At 36.3% G+C, this 23,216-nt stretch overlaps 1 protein-coding gene across 1 annotated transcript in view; it reads right to left on the minus strand.

The window, feature by feature from the left end:
* The window catches only part of LOC126184442 (nose resistant to fluoxetine protein 6-like), a 199,611-nt gene that overhangs the window by 7,772 nt on the left and 168,623 nt on the right, over window positions 1-23,216 (minus strand). The window contains exons 12-14 of the mRNA XM_049926832.1: window positions 19,878-20,007; window positions 17,439-17,613; window positions 9,450-9,592 (exon numbers count right to left, since the gene is read on the minus strand). Coding sequence (XP_049782789.1) covers window positions 9,450-9,592; window positions 17,439-17,613; window positions 19,878-20,007 — 448 coding nt within the window. The remainder of the gene's footprint in view (window positions 1-9,449; window positions 9,593-17,438; window positions 17,614-19,877; window positions 20,008-23,216) is intronic.

Here is a 23,216-nt window from a genome sequence, read left to right on the forward strand (position 1 = left end):
TAGGTATCAAGGTATCATCAGTTGGGTAATGGAGGGGAGGGAGGAGGATAAAAATTGCAGAGAGTGATAGAGATTTGACTACTGTGGGCAAGTAGATGCAGAATGCAGTAGTTGGTTGGTTGGTTTGGGGAAGGAGACCAGACAGCGAGGTCATCGGTCTTATCGGATTAGGGAAGATGGGGAAGGAAGTCGGCTGTGCCATTTGAAAGGAACCATCCCGACATTTGCCTGGAGCGATTTAGAGAAATCACAGAAAACCTAAATCAGGATGGCCGGACGCGGGATTGAACCGTCGTCCTCCCGAATGCAAGTCCAGTGTGCAGTAGTTATACAGAGGCTTGATCAGGATAAATTAGCACAAAAAGCTTCATGAAACCAGTCTTCAGACTAATGTCCACAACAACAGCTTCTGAATAACAACTGGTTTTTTCTACAGATTTCAATAATATTGTCTCATGCAGTACAGTTTATAATTGCTCGGCATGTATCATTTAATTTTTTGGGACTACAAAAGTATTGACTGGGTGTAGTACTCCCCTAACTTTTCAGCTTGACAGTGGCATTGTACTTAGACAGGTATAGTACCTGTGGAATCTATCTGATAGATAGATTTCAAATAATGCACTGTTTAAATTCACTTGACTTATTCTGACAGAATAAATATCCATGATCTTGATATATAAGTAGATATCTGCAGGCATTTGCTAGTACTGTCAATAGCATACACCTTTTTTTATAAGTTACTGATTTTTAGCGTACATGAAATAATATTTCATCATGGTAACACCGCGCGGATGACACTATGGTAGGGTAACATGGAAAATTTACATACTTCACATACCTGTAGAAGGTTTACATTTACATCTATATTTATACTCTGAAAGTCACTGTGCAGTTCATGGTGGATAATACTTCATACAAATATTTGCAATTTTTCTGTCTTATTCCATTTGTATATAGAGTGAAGGAAAAATGGCTGTCTATATGCCTTGGTGCACAACCTACTTTGTGTTATCTTTTTCTCATGATCATCATATGAGATGTACAATGGAGGTAGAAGAATTGTTACAGTCTCCCTGGAACACTGGTTTTCTAAATTTTGTCAATGAGATCACCTTCCTTGAAAATATATTAATTTTTTGGTTCCCTGAGCATTTTTATTAGACTTTTGTATTGATTTAACCTACCTGTTATGATCTTTACAGCATATCTGTGGATTTGTGTGATGACTGCTGTGATACCTACTTCATAAGGACTCCAAATGCTGGTGCAGTACTTAAAAAATGGCTGTATCAGTGCTTATGCCATTTCCTTTACACACACATTACACTTCCCAAGAACCCACTCCATTAATGTATGTTTACCATTCATCTCTGATACTACTGGTTTTAAATGTTTGTCACATTTATTTCTTTGTAGTATTACCCTGTAATATTTAAACAATGCAACAAGCTCCAAACGTTTACCACTAATTTTGCAGTCTGATGCTACTGGGTTATTTCCATTTGCCATCAACATTATGATGTGTTTACCTACATTTCAAGATCTGACATTCATTACACCAAATTGTCCATGTAATTCTGAATTTTCTTGCCTTATCCAGTGACAACTCTTTTCTGTAGACAATAGCATTATCCACAAATAATCTAATACTGCTAATCGTATCTGATAAATCATTTATGTGCACTGTTACTGCTAATGTAAGTAATCCTGTTACATTTCCTTGAAGCACATCAGAAGTTACTTTCATTCTCTTGAATATTCAGCATCAAGTCTAGCATACTGGGTTTATTTAGTCGAAATTTTTTTGACTCAGTCTTATTTGTGGTAATACTTTTGAAGATCATATCTTGGCATGAGATTACTTCCTGTTACCTTAGAAATAACAATTTTAATATGACAACTAGTATTAAGATGGCTTGCATGTCTGAAGCAGTGGTGTGAGTAAATTATACTGATAAACTAACAATGTTAATATTGGCATTTCTTGTACTGTTGCAGCTACTGACACTAATAGTGATAATAGTAGTCATAATAATAATAATAATAATAATAATAATAATAATAATAACAATAGTAATAATAATGACAATAATCGATATAAGAAGAATTTTTAAGTGGACAGAGCAGATTTTTTTCTGTTGTAGAGAGTTCTGGGGAAAGTAAATTTAAGGAGACTGCATCGGCTAGGAATACTGGGAAATGAGCAAGATCAGATTGGAAAGAAGGATGTACAAGGGTTATGAGAGTGTAAAAAGACAATGGTAATCACTATTATTGTTTTAATAGATATGACATTGTCTGTCTTCTGAAGCTGGAGTTGTTATTTAGTTCTCTAATGTAATATGGGAGGTTGTCCCAGAGTCAGGTTAATGTAATGTGGGAGATTGTCCTGGAGTCAGGTTCCTGCCACTGACAAGGACTTAGAGAAGGTGGCTGAATGATGGAGTGGTACAGAAAGGATTTTGCTCTGATGAGAACGGTTTTTTTTTTTTTTTTTTTTTTTTTTTTTTTTTTTTTTTTTTTTTTTTTTTTTTTTTTTTGCCATGTTGTCCAGACAAGAGCGTTAAGGTTGAGGGGAGAGTTGGAGGACAGTGTTCATTGATATGATGGTAGAAAAGACAGACGGTATGGAAATCTCTGTGTTCATCTGCATGAAGCCAGAATAGCTGTGGATATGATGGTGAAATGTGATCCAAGAGTTGAACATCACAGGTATAATGAACACAGGCATTCAGAATACAGAATTTGTGTTACAGAGAACATACTAGGTGCACTGTTGAAGAGGGGATTTCAGCCCTATCATTGCTATCATGGATCACTGCTAACTCGATATAATGCTTGTCCAGTAATATGTTACTACAAGTCTATGCAGAATGGAGAGCTGTCTGCACCCTGTATTGCCATCAGGCCATCACACTCCATACTGACTACCCGTATGCCACTGGTGAAGGGATACAAAGTGCAGCAAGTGCTGTGACCCATGCTCTGTGGCCAGTTTCCACATTCCCCTTCTATTTATATCATTGTTTCATGTGTCAACATGTTGTCAGCTCATATTTTAATAAACACTGTGAATCTGTCCATTGTCCATGCAAAGAGCATAGAGGTCACCTCACAGCCTGTTACGTACTCATTTTAGCACCACTTAACAAAGCTTGTGCAGTAAATACAATGTTGTCAATGCATAGTACATACTGAGAAAGCATGATTTTCAAAGTTTCTTCAAAATTAATTTTTTTTTTTTTTTTTTTTTTTTTTTTTTTTTTTTTTTTTTTTTTGTGCTGGTGTTTTATTGATGAATTTGTGACAGCTAGAGAATGTCATTAGAGATCTATAATTCAAAAGTAATGAGTATTTCAAATACAGTAAGCATCCTCCATGCCCATGTAGATATATCCCTCAGTTTGATCAAGTTAGTCTGAAATTAACGTTTTGACTAAATATTGTAAAAACTGTTTAGATTAACTACCTTTCATTTTAAGCCCTCAGTATGAATATTTTTATATGGTGTACATTATAAAAATTCATAGGGATATGTGGTTTTGCATCAATGTAAAGTTATGACTCCAGCCAAAATGAGGTCTCTATGATTTCTTTTCAAGCTCACAGCCGAGCAAGCCACATTTTTAATAAATTCCTGCACCTTTGTTTTGCAGATTAGGATGATACTTTTCACTCAGCAAAAGATCCCTGAATGTTAAAAAATTATAAAGCCATAGCAGATACCCAGTTGGGATGCCCATGAGTGGTATAGTTGGTTGGATGTGTCATATTTTTCTCGGAGTGAAAGCAGCTACCAGCAAGTTAAGGAGAATGTCCTGATGGCTGTCCACTCCACAAGGTGAAAGCTGCAACCCACATTGGGCAGAAAAAAGTCATCATGGCATAAGGACACCATCACTGTGCTAGTCTGCACTCTGCCTCAGAAACCATGTTGTGTCTGAACTTAGGAGAGTTTTTGTCATTCTAGATGTTGGACTTAAGAAAAACCTACTCACTCAGTTTTGCACTCTAAATTTTATTAAGTAGCTGAAGTACTGTAAACAATATAACCTTTTTATTGTGTAATGTGAACATATACTACAACATGATGAGTGGATTCTTTTCTTATTACTGAGCTCTATGTTTTCAAAAACCCACTTTAGTTTATAAAGCTGTGGTGAATGGAAGCTCTGAATTTTGACACTGAAGAAGAACTCTGTTGTAATATTACATAAACTATTGCTGTAAAGGGATGTTCACAATATATGCTTTTGAAGAGTTTGTTTCAGAATATACTTAGTGGTGTACACAGCATGTTTCTCTTCGTAGGCAGCTGCCACCTCAATAAATCTATTTCATAGCTACAGTGGAGGAGTTGTTTTTCAGGCAAAATACCTGGAGGAGCCTGCAGATATGGAGACAGCCAGCGTCACTGCTTTTTCCAATAATTGTCGTACAACAATACCATCCATCTGAGCTGCCCCTGCAGACTGGGTTGCAGAGGTTCACATTGTTGTAACTAATGATGAATGAAGATAGAACTGTGCACATTCTCACAAAACCTTATTGCATTGCCTCATGTCATTGTGTGGACTTCAAAGACCCCTTAACATATTGAGAAATGCATTGATTTAAAAATGTAGTCTGGGATGTAGCTAATTCTGTATCCTGATAAAGTTAAAACACAAAGTTCAGGTATGTTAAAAACATGATGAGAATTATAACTGTTCACATACATAACTTTTTAAAAGGAAATCCAAAGCCAGTGATATATCTAACCCTCTTTAGTTCATAAATCATGAGCTAAGATGGACAGATGAAGGCACCTACAAACAGCAAGTAATGGATACCGCTGTACAGAATATTCTGTACAGAACATTACTTTAAAAGCTGATGTGAATGTAGTGACACTTGAAATGATGGTGTAACAGGTTTGATAGTTATATCAAGAATTTAAATGGAAGGAAGGATTATATGGAGATAGAAGACATTACTGGAAACACATTCTTTGAAGCTGTCTGATGATTTCATGATTCCAAATAGCATCACAGAGCTTCATAAAATTGAAAAGCACAGTCTATGTAGAAAATCCTATTTTATAGCCATCTCTAGCAAGTTCAGGTTTTTGAGGGAAGAATGATATTTTCTAAACCTGTACTGGATGCAACTAAAGTTTCTTGTGTTTCGGGTGATGTTTCTGGATGCAGTTTGGAGACACGCATTCTACAATTGTAACAGTTACTGTTGATCTTACACATTTACTGGAATTTACACTGGTGTGTTACCATTCCACTTTGGAACCAGTTTAACAACTGATAAACATTTGCCACAATCTCTTCTTTCTTCCTTAGTTTATTTGTCATGTGTTTATTATTGGAGCCCAGAAGGCTTCGATACTGGTAACCTGATTAAGTTATCAACCACTAAACTGCTTCCTGCTAACCTGAATCTGAGTGGGCAAGGGACCAGTGCACAAGGACAATGATTAAGAATGATTTTGCTTTAGCACTGAAGTGCCTGTTATCATCAGTATTCAGGAAACATAATTCCACCAGCAGCCTATGACTGTCAACAGCTTGACAGCTGAGGTAAGTGAAAGTCGAATAATATAGCACTCTGTTAATGTTAATGTTAAAATTCCCTAAAAGGAGAAATGGCCTCTATGAAGAGGTTCTTTGATTGTTAAAAAAGGAAACAAGTAAAAAAGGAATAGAATGTGCAATGTTACAGATGCATGAAGTCCCATATGCTAATTACAAAGATGATAACTTCATTGTTGGTCCTACTACAATGAGACATCCTGGCATAAAATGCTGCAGCCTCATAACCTCATAACACAATGGCTTCATACATCACAAAATGTCTCTTGTGTATAGAAACACAGAGCTGTGCTGAAAGTTTGTTACTCCATACCGGTATGGACTTTGAATCCTTTCATGGAGCTCTTTAGCTCAGACAGTTTTGTCATTGAGTTGTTTCTTTGTCTTTTACCTTTTTCTTACATCAAGTAGGGGAGCCTACAGTGGATGGAGGACTTTTGATTTGTGACTGTCAGATCTCAAAATCGTGTTACTCTCTTGGAAGATCAATCAGATGCATCAGATGCTAATGTGGTATTGTGTTATGGATTTTACCCAGATTCTACAAATTTTTAACTGGTTGTTTTTATCACAAAAATTTTATAATTCAAAACTTTTTTCCGAATTGTATATAGTCAAAATAAATATGGGTATGCTCAGTGTCTGTTGCTTATCTGTAACTAACTTTAATCTTTGCAGATACATTAGTAGCAATTGGTGTTTGCTCCAGATTCTGCTGTTCAGAAGATGTACATTCAGAAAATTATTAGATGATGGTGGTAGATAAGTAGTTAGGTAGGCTGATAAATATTTTAGCTTTGGAACAGTGGATTCATTTGACGACTTCCATAAATTGTACTTTTTTCTCATCAATGGGTGATTGGCAGGTAAAGCTCCATACTATATTATTGCCAGGATTTTCTAAATAAGCTTGTGGAGATTAATGTGATTTTAATACATTATGCACAGTTTTATCACATTTACAACAGGTTGCTTAGCTCTTGCCATATACAGCAATGTGTTCATACCATCAACATATCGAACACTCCATAGTTTTGAATAACAATACAAATTAGGACAGATTGCTACTTACCACATTTAAAAGTAGACTATTGCATATTATTCAGCTGTCCATCACAAGAAGAAGCAAAAAACACACACACACACACACACACACACACACACTTAAATGTGTTTGTCAGTAGCTCAATTCCTCCTCCATGCAATGAGTAGCAATCTATCATAATTCATATTGTTGTTATTCCATTCCAGATTTTCTATTGTTTGGCTTCCTAAAATTGGGAACATAAGGTCACACCTTAAAGACAACAAAACATGCTTTGATATGGTATTGTATGGTATATTATGATATGGTATGGTGCTGGAACTGAATGTAAGTGTGTAAGCAGAGCTTAAGTTTGATTCTTTTCGCTAAAATAACACATTTGTTAAAATTCATGGTATTCTGAAGAGTGGTCACTAAAACATCTATAGTACTCTGATGGGACTAACAGTGCTGGCTTTCCACCATCTCAGGAACTATATGTTCATAAAACCTATATCTTGCAAGTGGTTGAGTTCTCTGTGATGTGAAAAACTTTACCTCCTAAGTCACCCCCTTACCTTAATGGGAAATAAGCTTTTAACATCCATCAGTAATGATTTATGTACAAAACCAACTTTTATGTAGGTGGACTAGTATTTGAACCTAGCTGCTTGCAAAAATAGGATTTTAGCATTACACTATTCTTAGTACAAAAAGAAAATTGTGATAATCTGCTAACAAATGCAGACAACAACGAAAACGACAGAAGAGATACATATCCTTAGGAACCTTGATTGCAAAATATCACACACTTTGATTTTGTATTAAATAATCAGTTATCAGCCTAAAACTATGTGATTCCTATTACAATTTATTATATAGCCAGCAGTATTAAAATCCGAATGAACTGGGAAAAAAAAAAAAAAAAAAAAAAAAAAAAAAAAAAAAAAAAAAAAAAAAAAAAAGAGTGTCCATAAGTTTAAGCAGTTTTCTTTTTAAGCTGTATGCAACCAAAGATTTCTGTTACACCAGTTTTTAACAACTTAGTGCAGCTCATTGGCTAAGTGGGTGTCAGATAACATATCTAACACATTCTGATGTTGGGTCCTCAGTCAATCCTAGAAATTTTTCCTGCCACTTATCATGGCTTGCATCAATGGTAAAGATTTGTTGATATAAAATTACCAAGCCATACTGCAGTTCAGAGTCCATGTTAAACAGTAAGTACTGCTTTAACAGGCTGGGTAAGACATTTATGAGGTCAAAAGAAGACAAAGACATTCCACCTCCAATAGGACCGTGCTTAGTAAAGCTCTGTGAAGTCATAAATATTCTTTGTTGAGAACACCTTCCCTTATGACCTATTCGAAATGAACTGAATTAAATTAAATTAAACAAATACTAACAATGGCAATGATAGTGCATGTTCCTATATTGTAATGTCAGTATATTTTGTAAAGTAGGGTTTGTTTTCTCTATAGGAGCAAAACAAGGTAGGCAAATTCTTGAATTTGATAAATAATTTTACATGCTGTTGGATACAAAATTCTTTTTTGTGTTTGTACTGACTACACTGTGTAAGTTACCAAATAAAATAAGCAAATGAAATATAATTTAATGAACTGTGGAAAAAAACACACTTATTTGCCACTTGTTTAATTAATTATTTACTTCTGTCACATAGATTTCCAGTTACTAGCCTAGGTTGCAAGTGGCAAATAAGTGTGTTTTTCTATACTGAAGAGCCAAAGAATCCCAGATATACTCAATAATGTTCATGTCTGGGGAGTTTGGTGGCCAGTGGAAGCATTTAAACTCAGAAGAGTATTCCTGGAGCCATTCTGTAGCAATTCTGGATGTGTGGGTTTTCACGTTGTCCTACTGGAATTGCCCAAGTCTGTCAGACTGCACAACAGACATGAATGGATGCAGGTGATCAGACAGAATGATTATGTACAAGTCACTTATCAGAGTTGTATCTAGACATATCAGGGGTCCCATATTACTCCAATTGCACACATCCCATGCCATAACAGAGCCTCCACCAACTTGAATAGTCCCCTGACGACATGCAGGGTCCATGGATTCATGAGGTTGTCTCCATACCCATATACGTCCATCTGCTCAATACAATTTGAAATGAGGCTCGTCCAACCAGATAACATGTTTCCAGTCACCAACAGTCCAATGTCAGTGTCAATAGGCCCAGGCGAGGCATAAAGCAAGGGTACTCAAGTAGGCCTTTGGCTCCAAAAGCCCATATTGATGATGTTTTGTTGAATGATTCACACACTGACACTTGTTGATGGCATAGCATTGAAACCTGCAGCAATCTGCAGAAAGGCTGCACTTCTGTCACTTTGAACGATTCTCTTCAGTCGACGTTGGTCCCTTTCTTGCAGGATCTTTTTCCAGCCACAGTAATGTTGGCAATTTGATTTTTTATCAGATTCCTGATATTCATCATACACTCGTGAAAGGGTTGCACTGGAAAATCCCCACTTCATTGTTACCTTGGAGATGCTGAGTCCCATCACTCATGCACTGACTATATCACCACATTCAAACTCACTTAAATCTTGGTAACCTGCCATTGTAGCAGCAGTAACTGATCTAACAACCGCAACAGACACTTGTTGTCTTATATAGGGGTTGATGACCACAGTACCATATTCTGCTTATTTACATATCTCTGCATTTGAACACACATACGTATACCAGTTTCTTTGGTGCTTCAGCATATATAGTAATGTTTCGCCATGCAGCTACAGTGAAATCAAGATAAATTATTAATAAAACATAATCAGTTCCATTTTACACAGTGTCCATCTTCTACTTACCACAAGGCCATTATGAATATGCAAAGGACCATCCATCTGGAAGCTTGTCAGGAACATTATCAGTGGATGCACCAGGTATGCACAATACGTCAATCTGCTCAGTGGATACAGCGCACGAAATGACAGGAGTGAATTCACAGCACCTGTGGTTTAAACATTTGATGTATGATTACTGCAACTACAACAAAGATAATGTTTGTACAGTACAATGTATTATATTTTTAGGAAGAAAAATCATACACTGAAACATAACTGTAATACAAATGTATGTAAAAAAATTTTTTAGTATTGATATTGTGATACTTTATAGATACCATCTGATTTGTTGGCTATTTTAAAGGAAGAATAATGTTTAAAATAAGAATTTGAAAGGGCACATAACTTTGAGGGGAAAAAAGTTTCCAGTCCTAAACAATTACACAACCTAGTGTGGTGATGCTTTAGCTGGTGGTAGCTGGTTAAAATTTCAATACTGAAAAAGATCTCCACCATCAGCATTGGACCAGCGAGAGTAAAAGATATGGTTTCTTGTCAACAAGCACTGAACAAGTCTCCTGGTTTAAATCCCAGTACCTAAAGCAGTGAGGGTAAGTGATGCAGTTCATGATGATTCATCCATTAGATGGATGCTGATGCCTTCATCTACATCTACATCTACATACATACTCCACAGGCCACCATATGGTGTAAGGCAGGGGGTACCATGTAACTACTAGTCATTTCCTTTTTATGTTTCACTCAAAAATGTAGCAATGGAAAAAACAACTATCTATATGGCTCTAAATGAGCTCTAATTTCTCTTACCTAATTTCTCCTATATTTGCAGTCCTTATTCAAAATGTACATTGGTGGCAGCAGATTTGATCTGCAGTCAGCTGCGAATGAATGTTTTATAAACTTTATCAGCAGTGTTTCACAAAAAGAATGTAGTCTTCCCTTGAGGGATTCCCATTTGAGTTCATGATGCATCTCCTTAATATTCACATATTGGTCAAATCTACCATTAACAAATCTAGCAGTAAGCCTCTGAATTGCTTCAATGTCTTTGTTTAACCCATCCTGGTGGGATCCCAAACACTTGAGCAGTACTCAAGAATGGTTAACACAAGTGTGGTCTCTTTGTAGATGAGGTGCTCTTTTCTAAAACTCTCCCAACAAACTAAAGTTGACCATTTGTCATCCCTATTACCAACCTTATGTGCTCAATCCATTTCATACGACTTTGCAACATTATGTTTAGATATTTAATGTATGTGATGGTGTCAAGCAGCATTACAGTATTGTTTTTCCTATGTATTGTATATGGTGAGCTCCAATCTCACCAGGCAGCCACTGCTCTTGCAGGCATGTGTTGCAGGTAAATGCAGACCTGGTGTTAGTAGCAATACCCCAGGAGACCACATGTACACAGCAGACATCAACACAACTTGACAGGCCATTTTCAAGCAAGCCTCACACAGCCTCCATGGTATTGGGGGGGTGCCAGACTCACCATTATGTGGCACAGGCACAACTTTTCTACATGAAATAACTTGTCCTGTCTGAACCATCTACAAACCCAGAGCCTTGTTGGACCTTATTGCTAATTGTCCACTACCACCCAATCAGCCCACCACTGACTATGGCTTTCATGGACATCATAACTGTGAGTACCTTCCAGGCAACATAAAGTATTGACTTTTCTGTTTGTAATCAAGTCGTGTGGACACTCATCCCAGAAACTTTGTATTGAGTTCCATTTCTTAGTAATACACAAACAATTGTTACTGCTACCTGTGCATTTAATTTGTCACATGTTGGACACCTTGGCCACAGACATTAAATTACTCATCTGCCTTAACTAACATTTTTCTACATTTAGAACAAGCTACTCTTCAACACACCAAATAGAAATTCTGTCTAAGTTGACCTGTATACTTTTACAGTCATATAGTGATGATACTTTCCCACATACTACAGCATCATCAACAAATAGTCACAGATTGCTGCTCACCCTATTCATCAGATCATTTATGAATGTAGACAATAAGAGTAGTCTTACCACATTTCCCTGGGGCACTGCTGATGGTATGCTTGGCTCTGATGAACACTTGCTATTGAAGACAATATAAAGGGTTCTATTATGTAAAAAGTCTTTGAAACATTCACATATCTTGGAATGTATTCCATGTGCTCAGATGTTCATTAAAAGTCTGCATAGAGACACCACATCAAACACTTTCCAGAAATCTAGGAATATGGAATCTGCAAGCTATCCCTCATCCATGGTTTGCAGGATATTGTGCAAGAAAAGCCGAAGCTGAGTTTTGCAAGGATGATGATTTCTAAATCCATGCTGATCTCAGTAGACAGAATATTTTCTGTCTCAAGGAAATTTATTGTATTTGAAAAATGTTTATGTTCACAAATTCTGCAACATACTGATGTTAATGACATGAGCCTGTAATTTCGTGGATTTGCTCTTTTACTCTTCTTATTTACAGAAGTCACCTGCACTTTTAAAGTCACTTCAGACTTTGCACTGGGTGAGAGATTCACTATAAATGTGAGCTAAGTAAGGGGTCAATGCCATAGAGTACTCTCTGTAAAACCAAACTGGTATTCTGTCCAGCTCTGGAGACTTACTTGTTTTCAACTGTTTCAGTTGCTTCTCAGTGCCAGGGATAGTTATTTCTGTTTCCTCAGTATCAGAGTCTGTGTGATGGTATATCTGTACAATCCTCCTGGATGAATAATTTTTTTAAATGTGAAATTTAAAACTTCATTTTTCATTTTGCTATTTCATATAGCCACACCAGACTAGTTGATGAGTGACTGGATAGCAAACTTTGACCTGCTCTGTGATTTTACATAGGACCAAAATTTTGTCAGATCCTCAGCAAGATCTTTTGCTAAGGTATGATGGCAGAAGTTGTTGTATACTTTGCGGATTGATCTTTTTACAGAGGCATGAATTCCTACTAACTTTTGCCTATCGACATTTCCACGTTCATTTTTGAACTGAGAGTGCAACAACTTCTGCTTCCTGGGCATTTTCTGAATTTTGTTATTGAACTACAATGTCTCTTTCCTGTCCTTAATCCACTTGATCAGTGAATCTGTGTGATTAACAATCAGTTTAAACTTGACCATAAATCTTCTATGTCCTTTGTAGTGGACCTAAATGGTTTCCACTCAGTGTCTAAGTAGGATGTTAACAGCTACTTACTACTCTTCCCAGCATAAGTACTCTCCAAGGCTTTTTGATGAATTCATTAAATTTAGTAAGCATCATCACTGTGATGACATTATGATCACTAATTCCTATTTCTGTACTGAAACTGTCAATAAGGTCAGGTCTCTTTGTAGCTACAAGGTTTAAAATATTTCTATTTTGTGTGGGTTGTCAAACTAACTGCTGAAGACAGTTTTTGGAAACTGTGGTCAGGCCTACTTCACAAGACTGTCCATTAATAGCACTTGCAATGAATCCATAGATGTACAAGTCTATACTCGGCAGGTTAAAGTCACCTCTAACTAATATTGCATGATTTGGGTATTTCTGCACTACTGAATGTAGGCTTCATTTGAATGACAACTCTTACAGCAGAATCAGGTGGTCATTAAAAGCATCTGATGATTAACTTGAGTTCACCTAGGCTGGTTACTTATATCAAAATAACTTCACAGACTCAATTCCAGTCTCAGTAAAGACAATATTTTTGTCAGCTGCAGTGAACCTGTGTTCCCAATATCTATTCCATGCCTTGTTAAATATTTCAGATCTTTCTATTTCAAGTTTCATCTAGCTCTTGGTTCTGAGAATAATTTGAGTGCAGTAACTTTCCTGGAGGGCAGTAATTCAGGAACTTTGCTATGAATGCTTCAGCAATTTACTGTTAATGTTTTGACAGCTGATGTGCCTTTACTTTGTATACAATCTGATTTTGCTCTCTACATGTCACTTGGTAAGCATTCATAAGAGGATCTCAAACTATTGCCTAGCCTAAAAAACTCCCATGTGCATGACAGTACCCAAGTACCTGCTTCCTGTGTGTAGTGCACTTCTGACCTATCAAAGGGAATTCTACAGTTCTCCACTTCATAATGCAGGTCCAGGAATCTGCAGCCAAGACCATAACAGAATCAATGGAGCTTGTGGTTGAAACTCTTCACCCAACTCCAAGAAAAAGGTCCAAAAAGGTCCCTGATCAAATCTTGGTATGATACTACAGATTGTGAGCACCTGTATGTATTGAGCAAGGCCTTAGAACCTAAGTGATTGGCATTATTGGTGCTGACATGAGCCACAACCACAACCACAACCTGCACGTGATAACAAAATGGTTCAAATGGCTCTGAGCACTATGGGACTTAACTTCTGAGGTCATAAGTCCCCTAGAACTTAGAACTACTTAAACCTAACTAACCTAAGGACTTCACACACATCCATGCCCGAGGCAGGATACAAACCTGCGACTGTAGCGGTCGCGCGGTTCCAGGCTGTAGTGCCTAGAACCGTTCGGCCAGCACATGATCACATCCTGCGTACTTGGTAACTGCAGGCAGGGCCTCTCTCACATCTCAAATGAGCCATCCTCCACCCAGCAGACATACTGAGGGCAAATTGGATTTCTTTTCAGCTCTGGATGCTATTTTCCTAGGAGTTCCATAACGTACCTAACATTGGACTTCCTGATAACTAGTAAACCCCTCCCCTGTGTGCCTGTTCAGACCCTGCTGAAGTACTGTCCACTCACTGGGTCAATTATGGAGGCCAGATGGTCAGTCTCCACATTGACTCTTCACCTCAAGTGACATGAATGTATTAAAACCCACTACTCACCCTATGGAGGAGGCAAATCTCTCCTATCAGGTACACTTAAGGTTCTTTATTAGCCGAGCCCATGGGTAAAAAAAAATGATACCTGAGGTGTCTCATGCAACATGCCAGATTCTGCATCAACACTACACCCCAAGGCAGCAGCCTGCAGATGGCTGATCATGGCCAATACAATTTTCAGCTGTTCGTGAACTTTAATAACTCCTCCAGCATTTGCACACAGCATGCATACACCTTATCCATCTTACTACTGGCAACTTGAGAATTAAATTGCAAAATCATACAAAAAAGTGAGCTATGTAACTTGCTACTATTCTGATGTGTCACAAGTGGCAGCTGGAGCCTGACTTTCCTTCTCTTTTCCTCTCTTCTCATCAACATTGATAGGCAGTAACAAGAGACTAAACATTACTCACACTTGATCTAGAGATCTTCAATAAAGACAAAACATTCACACTTGGCATAGAATGAGCCAATATGTGTCTTGCAAGAAGAAACTTTCTGATTAGGTGACTTAACTACTCCTCAGGGTCTTCCAGCTTTTCCTTGATTTTTTACAACTAACAACACTCATAATTACATAAATATACTCCTCTAAGTATGCTCATTATAAGATAAGTTTTTCTTCATTTTTAATTTTGAAAGAATGAAAATTTCCTGGTATCGGCAATAAAGTGATTTGCTGGTGTCCCTTCCACAGATCTTAAGTGAAATGGTCCCCATAGATGTGGAAAGGTCAAAAAGTCTTAAACATACTTTCATTTAAGAAGTTGCAACAAACTTGTCACAAAACATGTAAATCTGAAACACGGTGAGGAACATACAAAATTACTTTGGGTACTGTAGCCAAGCATCATCATATGGAAAATCAGTTTACAATGCTTATTTAAAGTAGTCAAGTTACTGCACTGAAGATATGCAGAAGTCACACTTTATGTAACACTCACATTATTTGACATTATTAATAATATATAATTGCCAACAGGTTCTACCAATGCTTTCCTTTGCACACCAGTGGCTATTCAGAAACCAAGCACCATTCATTTTTCAATTTAACAGATACTTTTTATTATGTTGTTACTGCAAAATATCAATCACAACTACAATACCAGCTCTCTACATAGAGACTGAGTAAACAGTGACCAGTGTTGTAGCTTCCCTTAACACAGCAACAGAGAGGTGCACCAACAGTGGTGCACGAAGCATCAATGTCACAATCAGTTCCAGTTCATCTAGATTGTGTTTGGAGAGTGGGTTTTACATTTATGAATTTTCATGTCAGTGGCTGTAATCATTTTTGAGGTCTCCATGACATAATCTTTCAGTAAAATAATGCAAGACCGCATGCTCCAAGTGCTGTCATATCCTACCATAATACAGAATATGCCGTATTGTTGCCATGGCCAATATGTTCTTCAGACCTGTCTCCTTCTCAAATCTATGTCCAGCCAAGTTAGTTTTGTTGTCTCTGCCATAATTAGTAGCTTTTTCTACTAAATTGTTCTCCCTATGAACCCCTAATCATGTAAAAATTTAATTTTAATGACCTGCAGTGTACAAGTAATGAGCAGAAACTTGAAATGAAACAAAATGAAATAGCTTCACTTGCTCTTATGTCTAACCTAAGAAGAAAACTATTTATTTTTTGTTTTGTTTTCTTATCTGCCCTATATAGGGTATTTACACAAAAGACCAGATTCTTTTACAAACAGTATCCTTCAAATGCTTATTGTTCAGAGGACAGTTTCTATTGATTAATGGCCAAGAGATAAATATTCTGTACAGGAATATTTTATTTAAGAAACTATTCAAAAAGTCAGCAAAACTAAGTGAATTTAAAAATCTGACTTCACTAATAAGTGGTTCTCTCTCTCTCTCTCTCTCTCTCTCTCTCTCTCTCTCTCTCTATCTGTCTCTCTCTCTTTCTCTTTTTCCCAGGATTGATTACTTCTGTTTCAAATTCCATTCTTCTTCTATAAAAGAAATATTATGTCTTCTTTCAAAATTTGGTAGTTTAGGCAATATTTCCACTCAAAGAGGATGTTATCATATGAAACATAGATTGTCCAAGTAGTACAAAGCAACCCTTTCAAAAATCCAATGTTACAACTGTAGGCCTAAATTTTCTTTTTCTAAAAATGTTTACTATTACTGGAAAAATGTGTCAATTAAAGAGATATGTAAAGCATGAATTTTGGTTCCTAGATTGATCTGATTGGGCTTTATTAGAAAATGTGGGAGAAATGTCTACACCTGGAAATCTACTTATAAAAGTAGAACCCAAATTTAATGTCATTTAAAGAATATGCAAGTAATAATTAGCCAAAAAAATTCATTGCCAAGTGAATGCATGTGTCACATACAATTCTTATCTTTCATGTCATTATTAAGTATCAAACTGATTTGTATTTTAACATTTTGTACAAACTTTCCTACATTAGTCTTCAAATAAACACCATGGACAGTGCCTGAGTCAATCAGTGTTAACCCACAGTACAATTCTGTCAACAGTATCCTTGTCTTGAGTCGTGTTCTCTGCTAACTTACTGCTAAATTGAGTCTTTGTTAAGCAGTCAAGTTGCAGCTAGTTATGCAATTTCGTTTAAAAGAACTGTTGTTAATAGTGTCACACATGTAAATAGATCAGAATCATAGAGTCTATGTAAGTAACTGACCTTATTTTCTGAGAATGTATTGACAATATGAGATGAAAACTGGTCACTGTGTGTGAGTGTGTGAAATTAAAAATCTGACTACAGTTTAAATATTGGCAGTGTTGTCTTTTTTTGTAAACCTGGACCAGCACTCTTGCAAAGTCCATGACATATTGTGTCACTTGTGTTATCAGGGTGAAAGTATGTGTTGCATGCTACCAATTGCTCACAAGTGTGTTTAGGCTCTGCATAATTCTACCAATAATTGCCAAACATTTTTAAGGATATGCATTGAACTGTACAGAAGATTTTGTTGTAGAATATATAGGAGAATACATACAGAAAGGGAAGTATTCCATTTTCACAGAAAGGCTCTGTTACAACTATTGGCCCATGTCACGTCTTAGGCAGTTATATAGATGGCTATGTTTATCATATCCTCTATCATGCTCTCTGGCAAAAATATTCTTTATGACTAGCAAATATCTTTAAAACAGTTAGTGTCCAGCTTACCTCCATAGCCAGCACAACAGGCTATTGTGATCCATGCAAGAGCTAGGCACCAGGCAGTGTGTCCAAGAGATACATAAGAAGCTGATGCATAGACTTCCAGCTTGGATAGGGGAAGCCCATACACTAAACTGATAAGGCAAAGCAGTGATGCAACCCATCCCATGAAAACACACATCTGAAAAGTGAAAAAGATTCAGTTATATTTACCATAGCTGTGAATTTAACTTCATTTTGTAAACTAGAATATGTACTGGATTGTGACAGAATGAGGTTCAGACAAGCTATGCAATTTTTTTTTATTTTTTATTTTTTTGATAAACCAAATCTTGCACAGACAGCACTAACTGCCAAGAGAGGAAAGTGGTATTACTAATTTGTGGAAAATAAAGAGATATTTCAGACCTAAAATAATTTAAATACTGATATTGGAAGACATCAGAAACTTTACTGAAAAGGAGAACAACAGTTCACCTGTAGGATGATGTGAACAATAAACAAATTTGTTGGATTTGTGATTTTGTATTATGTGTATTATGTGTAAATCTAGGATTTCTGGCAGCCAGGAGCAAACTTTTGTAACATTGATCTTCTGTGCTAATGATGGTCAGTTTCCCTCAGTATTATACATCCATATAATATTGTATTGATTTTGTATACATACAGAAGTGTGCATTCCATTCATAGTATCGCATTACACTGAGTGCAGCATTTCTGTGTGTGAGGGTGGGGGAATGTTACAGAGCCACTTTGTGGCAGATTCTGACCGTAGATATGTCTGACCTGGTTACTGGGTATTTCATAAAACAAAATAGGTTCCAGTTGTTTCTTAATGTTTGTTACAGGTGTGATCTTTACCAAGATACTGCATACAATTAAGGTGCAAGGATGACTAAGTCACCGGTAGTCCAATACATTATTTTTCAGCATTTTTGAATTTTGCCCTTTTGAACGGAAAAGTACTCTGTTCCTACACAGAAATCATATTTACAATTTATGAGGAAATATAAAGGCTCATTTATTGTGATTAATGACCTGTCTGGCAACTCACATGTTACCAAGATTGCTTTGACTATGATACAGTAGTTTTGCTGGGAAGTAATTACACATCCCCCTTCAAGTGGTGATCTCTCTCCATGTGATGCCTAATTTTTGAAGTCCTAGAGAAAGACATTCATGGCTGATGATTTGCTTCAGCTGAAGAGGTGCACACCTGGGTACAATTATGGTTCCACAGGCAATCACAAACATTTTTCCATTAAGTCACTGACTGTCTTGTCTCACAATGGGATAAATGTATTAATAGTTATGACAATTACTTTTGGAATAATAAACAGTGTATTTAATTTTTCGCTTCTGTCTCAGTTTCATTTTACTGCCCCTTATACTTCACACCAATTTGATCCTTTTAGGATCACCATTTCACAGTGTTGCAATTTTAATGAGCAGGAGTGTATGTGGTGCAAAATGTTTTCTCAGTTTATATCATCTACTTCTCAGGTTATTTCTGCCAGGCACCTCCACTGACCTTGTGCTGAAGCTGTTCTCACCCTGAACAAGAAGAGCTCCAGACTTCAGTTTTCCGTTACTTGCTTTCCTGAGGCCAAAAGTAAGAAAAGCTTTCAAAGTATTAGGGCTGTTTTTGTATTGCAGTACAGGTTCATACTTTAAAAATTTAAGACAGCAGTGAGACAAAGCCAGCCATTTCAAAATGGCAGTGACGTCAAATAATTATGATTATTTTCTTCTGTCATGTGAATTTGAAACTGCAGAATTGTACCTGAATTCCAATGGATACATGCTTTGCAAACATATTGTTTACAAGGTATTATTTACAGGAAAATTTTCACTGTAGATATAAAAAAGATGTGTTGTGACATTTAAGTGTAACAAACTGATAATGGAGCCAAGGAAGCTCACTCAATGACACACCATCAACATTGAATCCTTCAGAGGTGGAGTGTTAGTTCAGCTGAGTAAGGGAACCAGTCATGACATTGTAGAACTACAATCTGGGCATTCACCTGTGTCTGAAATTATGCGAGACCTCCTTAAGGATGTGTGGATGAGGATTTGAATCTCACTCTTCATGTGTACAAGTCCTTCGCTTAGGTGATGAAGAGAGGCTAACTATTTCTGAAGATAAATTCATAATACCTTTCCCCATTCCTGGAGTTGTTAATTTAAATGTAGATTCCTTTTTACTTTACTTATTATCCACTTCTGGGAAAATCTGTTGATGTATGATAATTCCCCCTGAATAAAGCAGATCATATGCTTATTGTGCAGATTTTAAATCACTAACAATTTGTATTTTTGAATGTTGCTTATAGGGTGTAAATTCAGATGTTTCTGAATAAGCTACAGAAGTAGTGCAAATTGAGCTATTTCTGATTATGTTACAGAAATAAAGGCAAAGAAATATTTTTGTCTCCTACTTACCAAAGGTATCCTGATGACACATTTTGTTTTGAGTAGAATCCATCCTGTTGCCATTCCAACTAGATATGGGCCAATCCTTGTCCATGGTTTGTCATAAAGTTGATCAAACAGAGCAAATGGTTCTTGAATGCTGAGGGAAAATGTAACAGAAATATAAATATCACTAACCAGGCACAGAAAAAAAATATCATTTGTTATATTAACAGACTCATAAGAGATATGTAAAGATCATTTCAAAGAGCTTATTATTATAGTGGTCTGTAGCCTCTATATGTATAGTTGGCTCCTCTGTGTTAAAGAATATTTAAGCACTTTTAACCTTAGGATGTCAATACACAAGCAAAACACAAAAACTGGATGGTAAATTGATTAGGCTGTAGAAAAGTATCTGCTAAAATTGATTTACCCAACAGTAGGCTAGCTAAGGTTCTTAACAGACATAAATATCTTGGCCTCAGGTTTTTCAATAGACTGCCAACAATGGCCCAGTCTGTTCCTTACAATATATTTAAAATTATTTTAACAAAGTAGTTTAAGAAACCAAGCATACTGCTTGATAAAAGGGTACGAGGAATCAAGTTTAAGTGACATAAAGTTCTGACTAATTACTGTCACACTAAGTTGGAACACTAAAATCAGAAATACACATCCATTTTCACTCTTGTGTATTTTATAACTTGATTGTCATATCATCCATCATCCATTAGGTTGTATTCTCAGCCTTTTCTCATTTCTTGAAACCCAGTAAAGAGTTTCCTTTGGACTTTGTCACCAATCTGTCCAGCTAGAAGTAGAACCCATCTCTACATTATTTCATTACAGTTGTAATTAAATCATCCTTGTAATTAAATCATCCACACAAGTCTGTTCTCTAATCTGTTAATCTGTTTTCCCTCTCTGTTAATATTTTTCAACACACATTTCTCAACTGTTCACATAGAAACCCCTAATTTTTGAGTGGTTTTCATATAAAAAATCAATTTATCACTGATATAAGTCAAAACTGGTAATAAACACTGATTGTAAACTTTCAGTTTCATAACATTGGAGCTTCTTTTGAAAACTTATTCAATTTATTAAAGGCACAGTGGGCTATTTTTACACTTGTGTTTATATTTGCTATACATCCAGGATTGTAGTCATTATTTGTCATTAGGTGGGGAGAGTGTTGTACCTAGAGGATAGTGCACCTAGGAACACATAATGTTTTTTGGTCCTTACTTTAGTCTACTGACTGATTTTAGAATTGCACAAAGGAATGCACACTAGGGTCGCTATAAGCAGTTTCTGCCATTTTCTAAAGTTTTTGTTGTTGTTGCAAATGAGGGTGTGTTTTGTGCAGCAGTTTTATTTCATGTTCTACAAATGTAAGTGCTATATAAAATATTAAAGTTATTTGGTATATATTTTAATTCTTCATGTACTGGTACAGAATTTTATGATGAGTAAAATGTTGTATATTTTTAGAACTTTTTATGTAACCTGTGGACAGTTAAGGCATACTCTGCTGGGCAAACAATGTCTTGTACCATGAAACAGGAGGTATTTTACCATGACACATATGATACTTGCAAATGAACTGAGTTTCTTTAATACCTGAACAATTTTACCTGCCTTGAAAATGAAAATTTGTGTAAGTTACCAATAGCATGTATTTCAAAATTTATTTAAATCTTAACTAGTTTAGATAATACCTCTGGTTAGTTTGATTTCATTTACTGATTACTGATGTGTAGAAGAGTATAAAGATAAACTATTAAATATGTATTGACAAGGTTTTCTTGATTGCAATAGCTGAAACCTTCAGTCAAATATATGTTCCTAGTTACACGACCTTAGAACATGTTTTCACCCTTAGGAAACTTTAATTTCTTAAAGTATTTTTTGTAATTTTAGAAAAAGACTGCAGTAAATAAAAATTAAATGTCATCATATAAACATGGGATAAGAAAATATATTAAACTTCCATTACAGGGCAGGCTGGCTAGAGGTGAAAATCTAAAAAGTGTACTAAGGAAGGCTACAACTCTATCCCCTAATAGACTAACAGAAACTATTTTCCTGATTGGAAAATTGACAAGTACATGTCTGGGTTCTAAGATCATTTTTGGTTAGTAAAGGAATATTTTAGGATAGTAAATGACAAGCAAAATTACAATTTCTTCAACTTCACAAAGAAAATCAATTAAAAATGGATTTTGTGAAAAAAGAACTATATTATTTTGATGAATGATCAATGGCTAGAAGCTTTTACTATTGGAACAACTTGTAAGAATAGTGATTCTCTTTGCCACAATCTACAGGTGTTAAAGTACACTTTCATATTTTGACTAAGGTAGCAATCAAAAGAGACATGTAGAGCTGGATGAACATTGTGTGTGACTTGTGATGTGCATTAGCTGACAACAAACAGAATACATATAAAAAAAGAAGCATTTGGAATCGCAGAGCCAATATTCTCATCGACTCATCATTTTTTACTTTAGTAAAAAATCTAAACAGAACTTGAGTTTTATTTGTTTTACATTTAATTAACTATTGTTAAGCAGCTGCCAATTTAAAAGTAGGATCATTAATTACTGGTTCACAGCATAGCTTCTGTAAAGTTTGGAAGGTAGGAGATGAGGTACTGGCAGAAGTAAAGCTGTAAGGACGGGGTGTGAGTCGTGCTTGGGTAGCTCAGGTGGTAGAGCACTTGCCCGCGAAAGGCAAAGGTCCCGAGTTCGAGTCTCGGTCCGGAACACAGTTTTAATCTGCCAGGAAGTTTTATATCAGCGCAAACTCCGCTGCAGAGTGAAAACCTCATTCTGGAAACGTAACTACACTGTATTATTTCCTTTCATTACGAGCTAAGTAAGGGGGTTTCGGGGCTTGCCCCTAGTGTAGACGCCCTTGTGCCTTAGGAAGACGAATTGTACGGCATTAGTAGCTATTAAAGATTTTTCCAGATCCTTGCATTGCTGTTTCTCAGGATCGCGAATAGTGCTCTCGAATCACGTCACCGAGCAGCGCCCATATGAAACGTTTTGTTTTATTTAGTGGAAGAGATTTTCACGTTTCTAACCATTATAGAGTACATTTTTTGGTTACAGAACTTTTCTAATTCGGTGTTTTGAGCACCATTGTATGCCGATTTCTTGAGATTAAGCTATATCTTGTTCTGTATTTCTTAGACATTCTCTTAAGGAAATATGCAGTCGTTTCTTAACACTTGAACCCTACAGTATTTTGGGGCGAACCTCCATAGATGACTTCATGAAAGTTGTTTGTTTTGCAAGTAGAAAGTGCTCGATACCATTTCATAAATATTGGAGTTGTTTTCCACTGTGGTGATAAAAT

This window comes from Schistocerca cancellata, chromosome 4, assembly GCF_023864275.1.
Source record: "Schistocerca cancellata isolate TAMUIC-IGC-003103 chromosome 4, iqSchCanc2.1, whole genome shotgun sequence".
Lineage (NCBI taxonomy): Eukaryota > Metazoa > Arthropoda > Insecta > Orthoptera > Acrididae > Schistocerca > Schistocerca cancellata.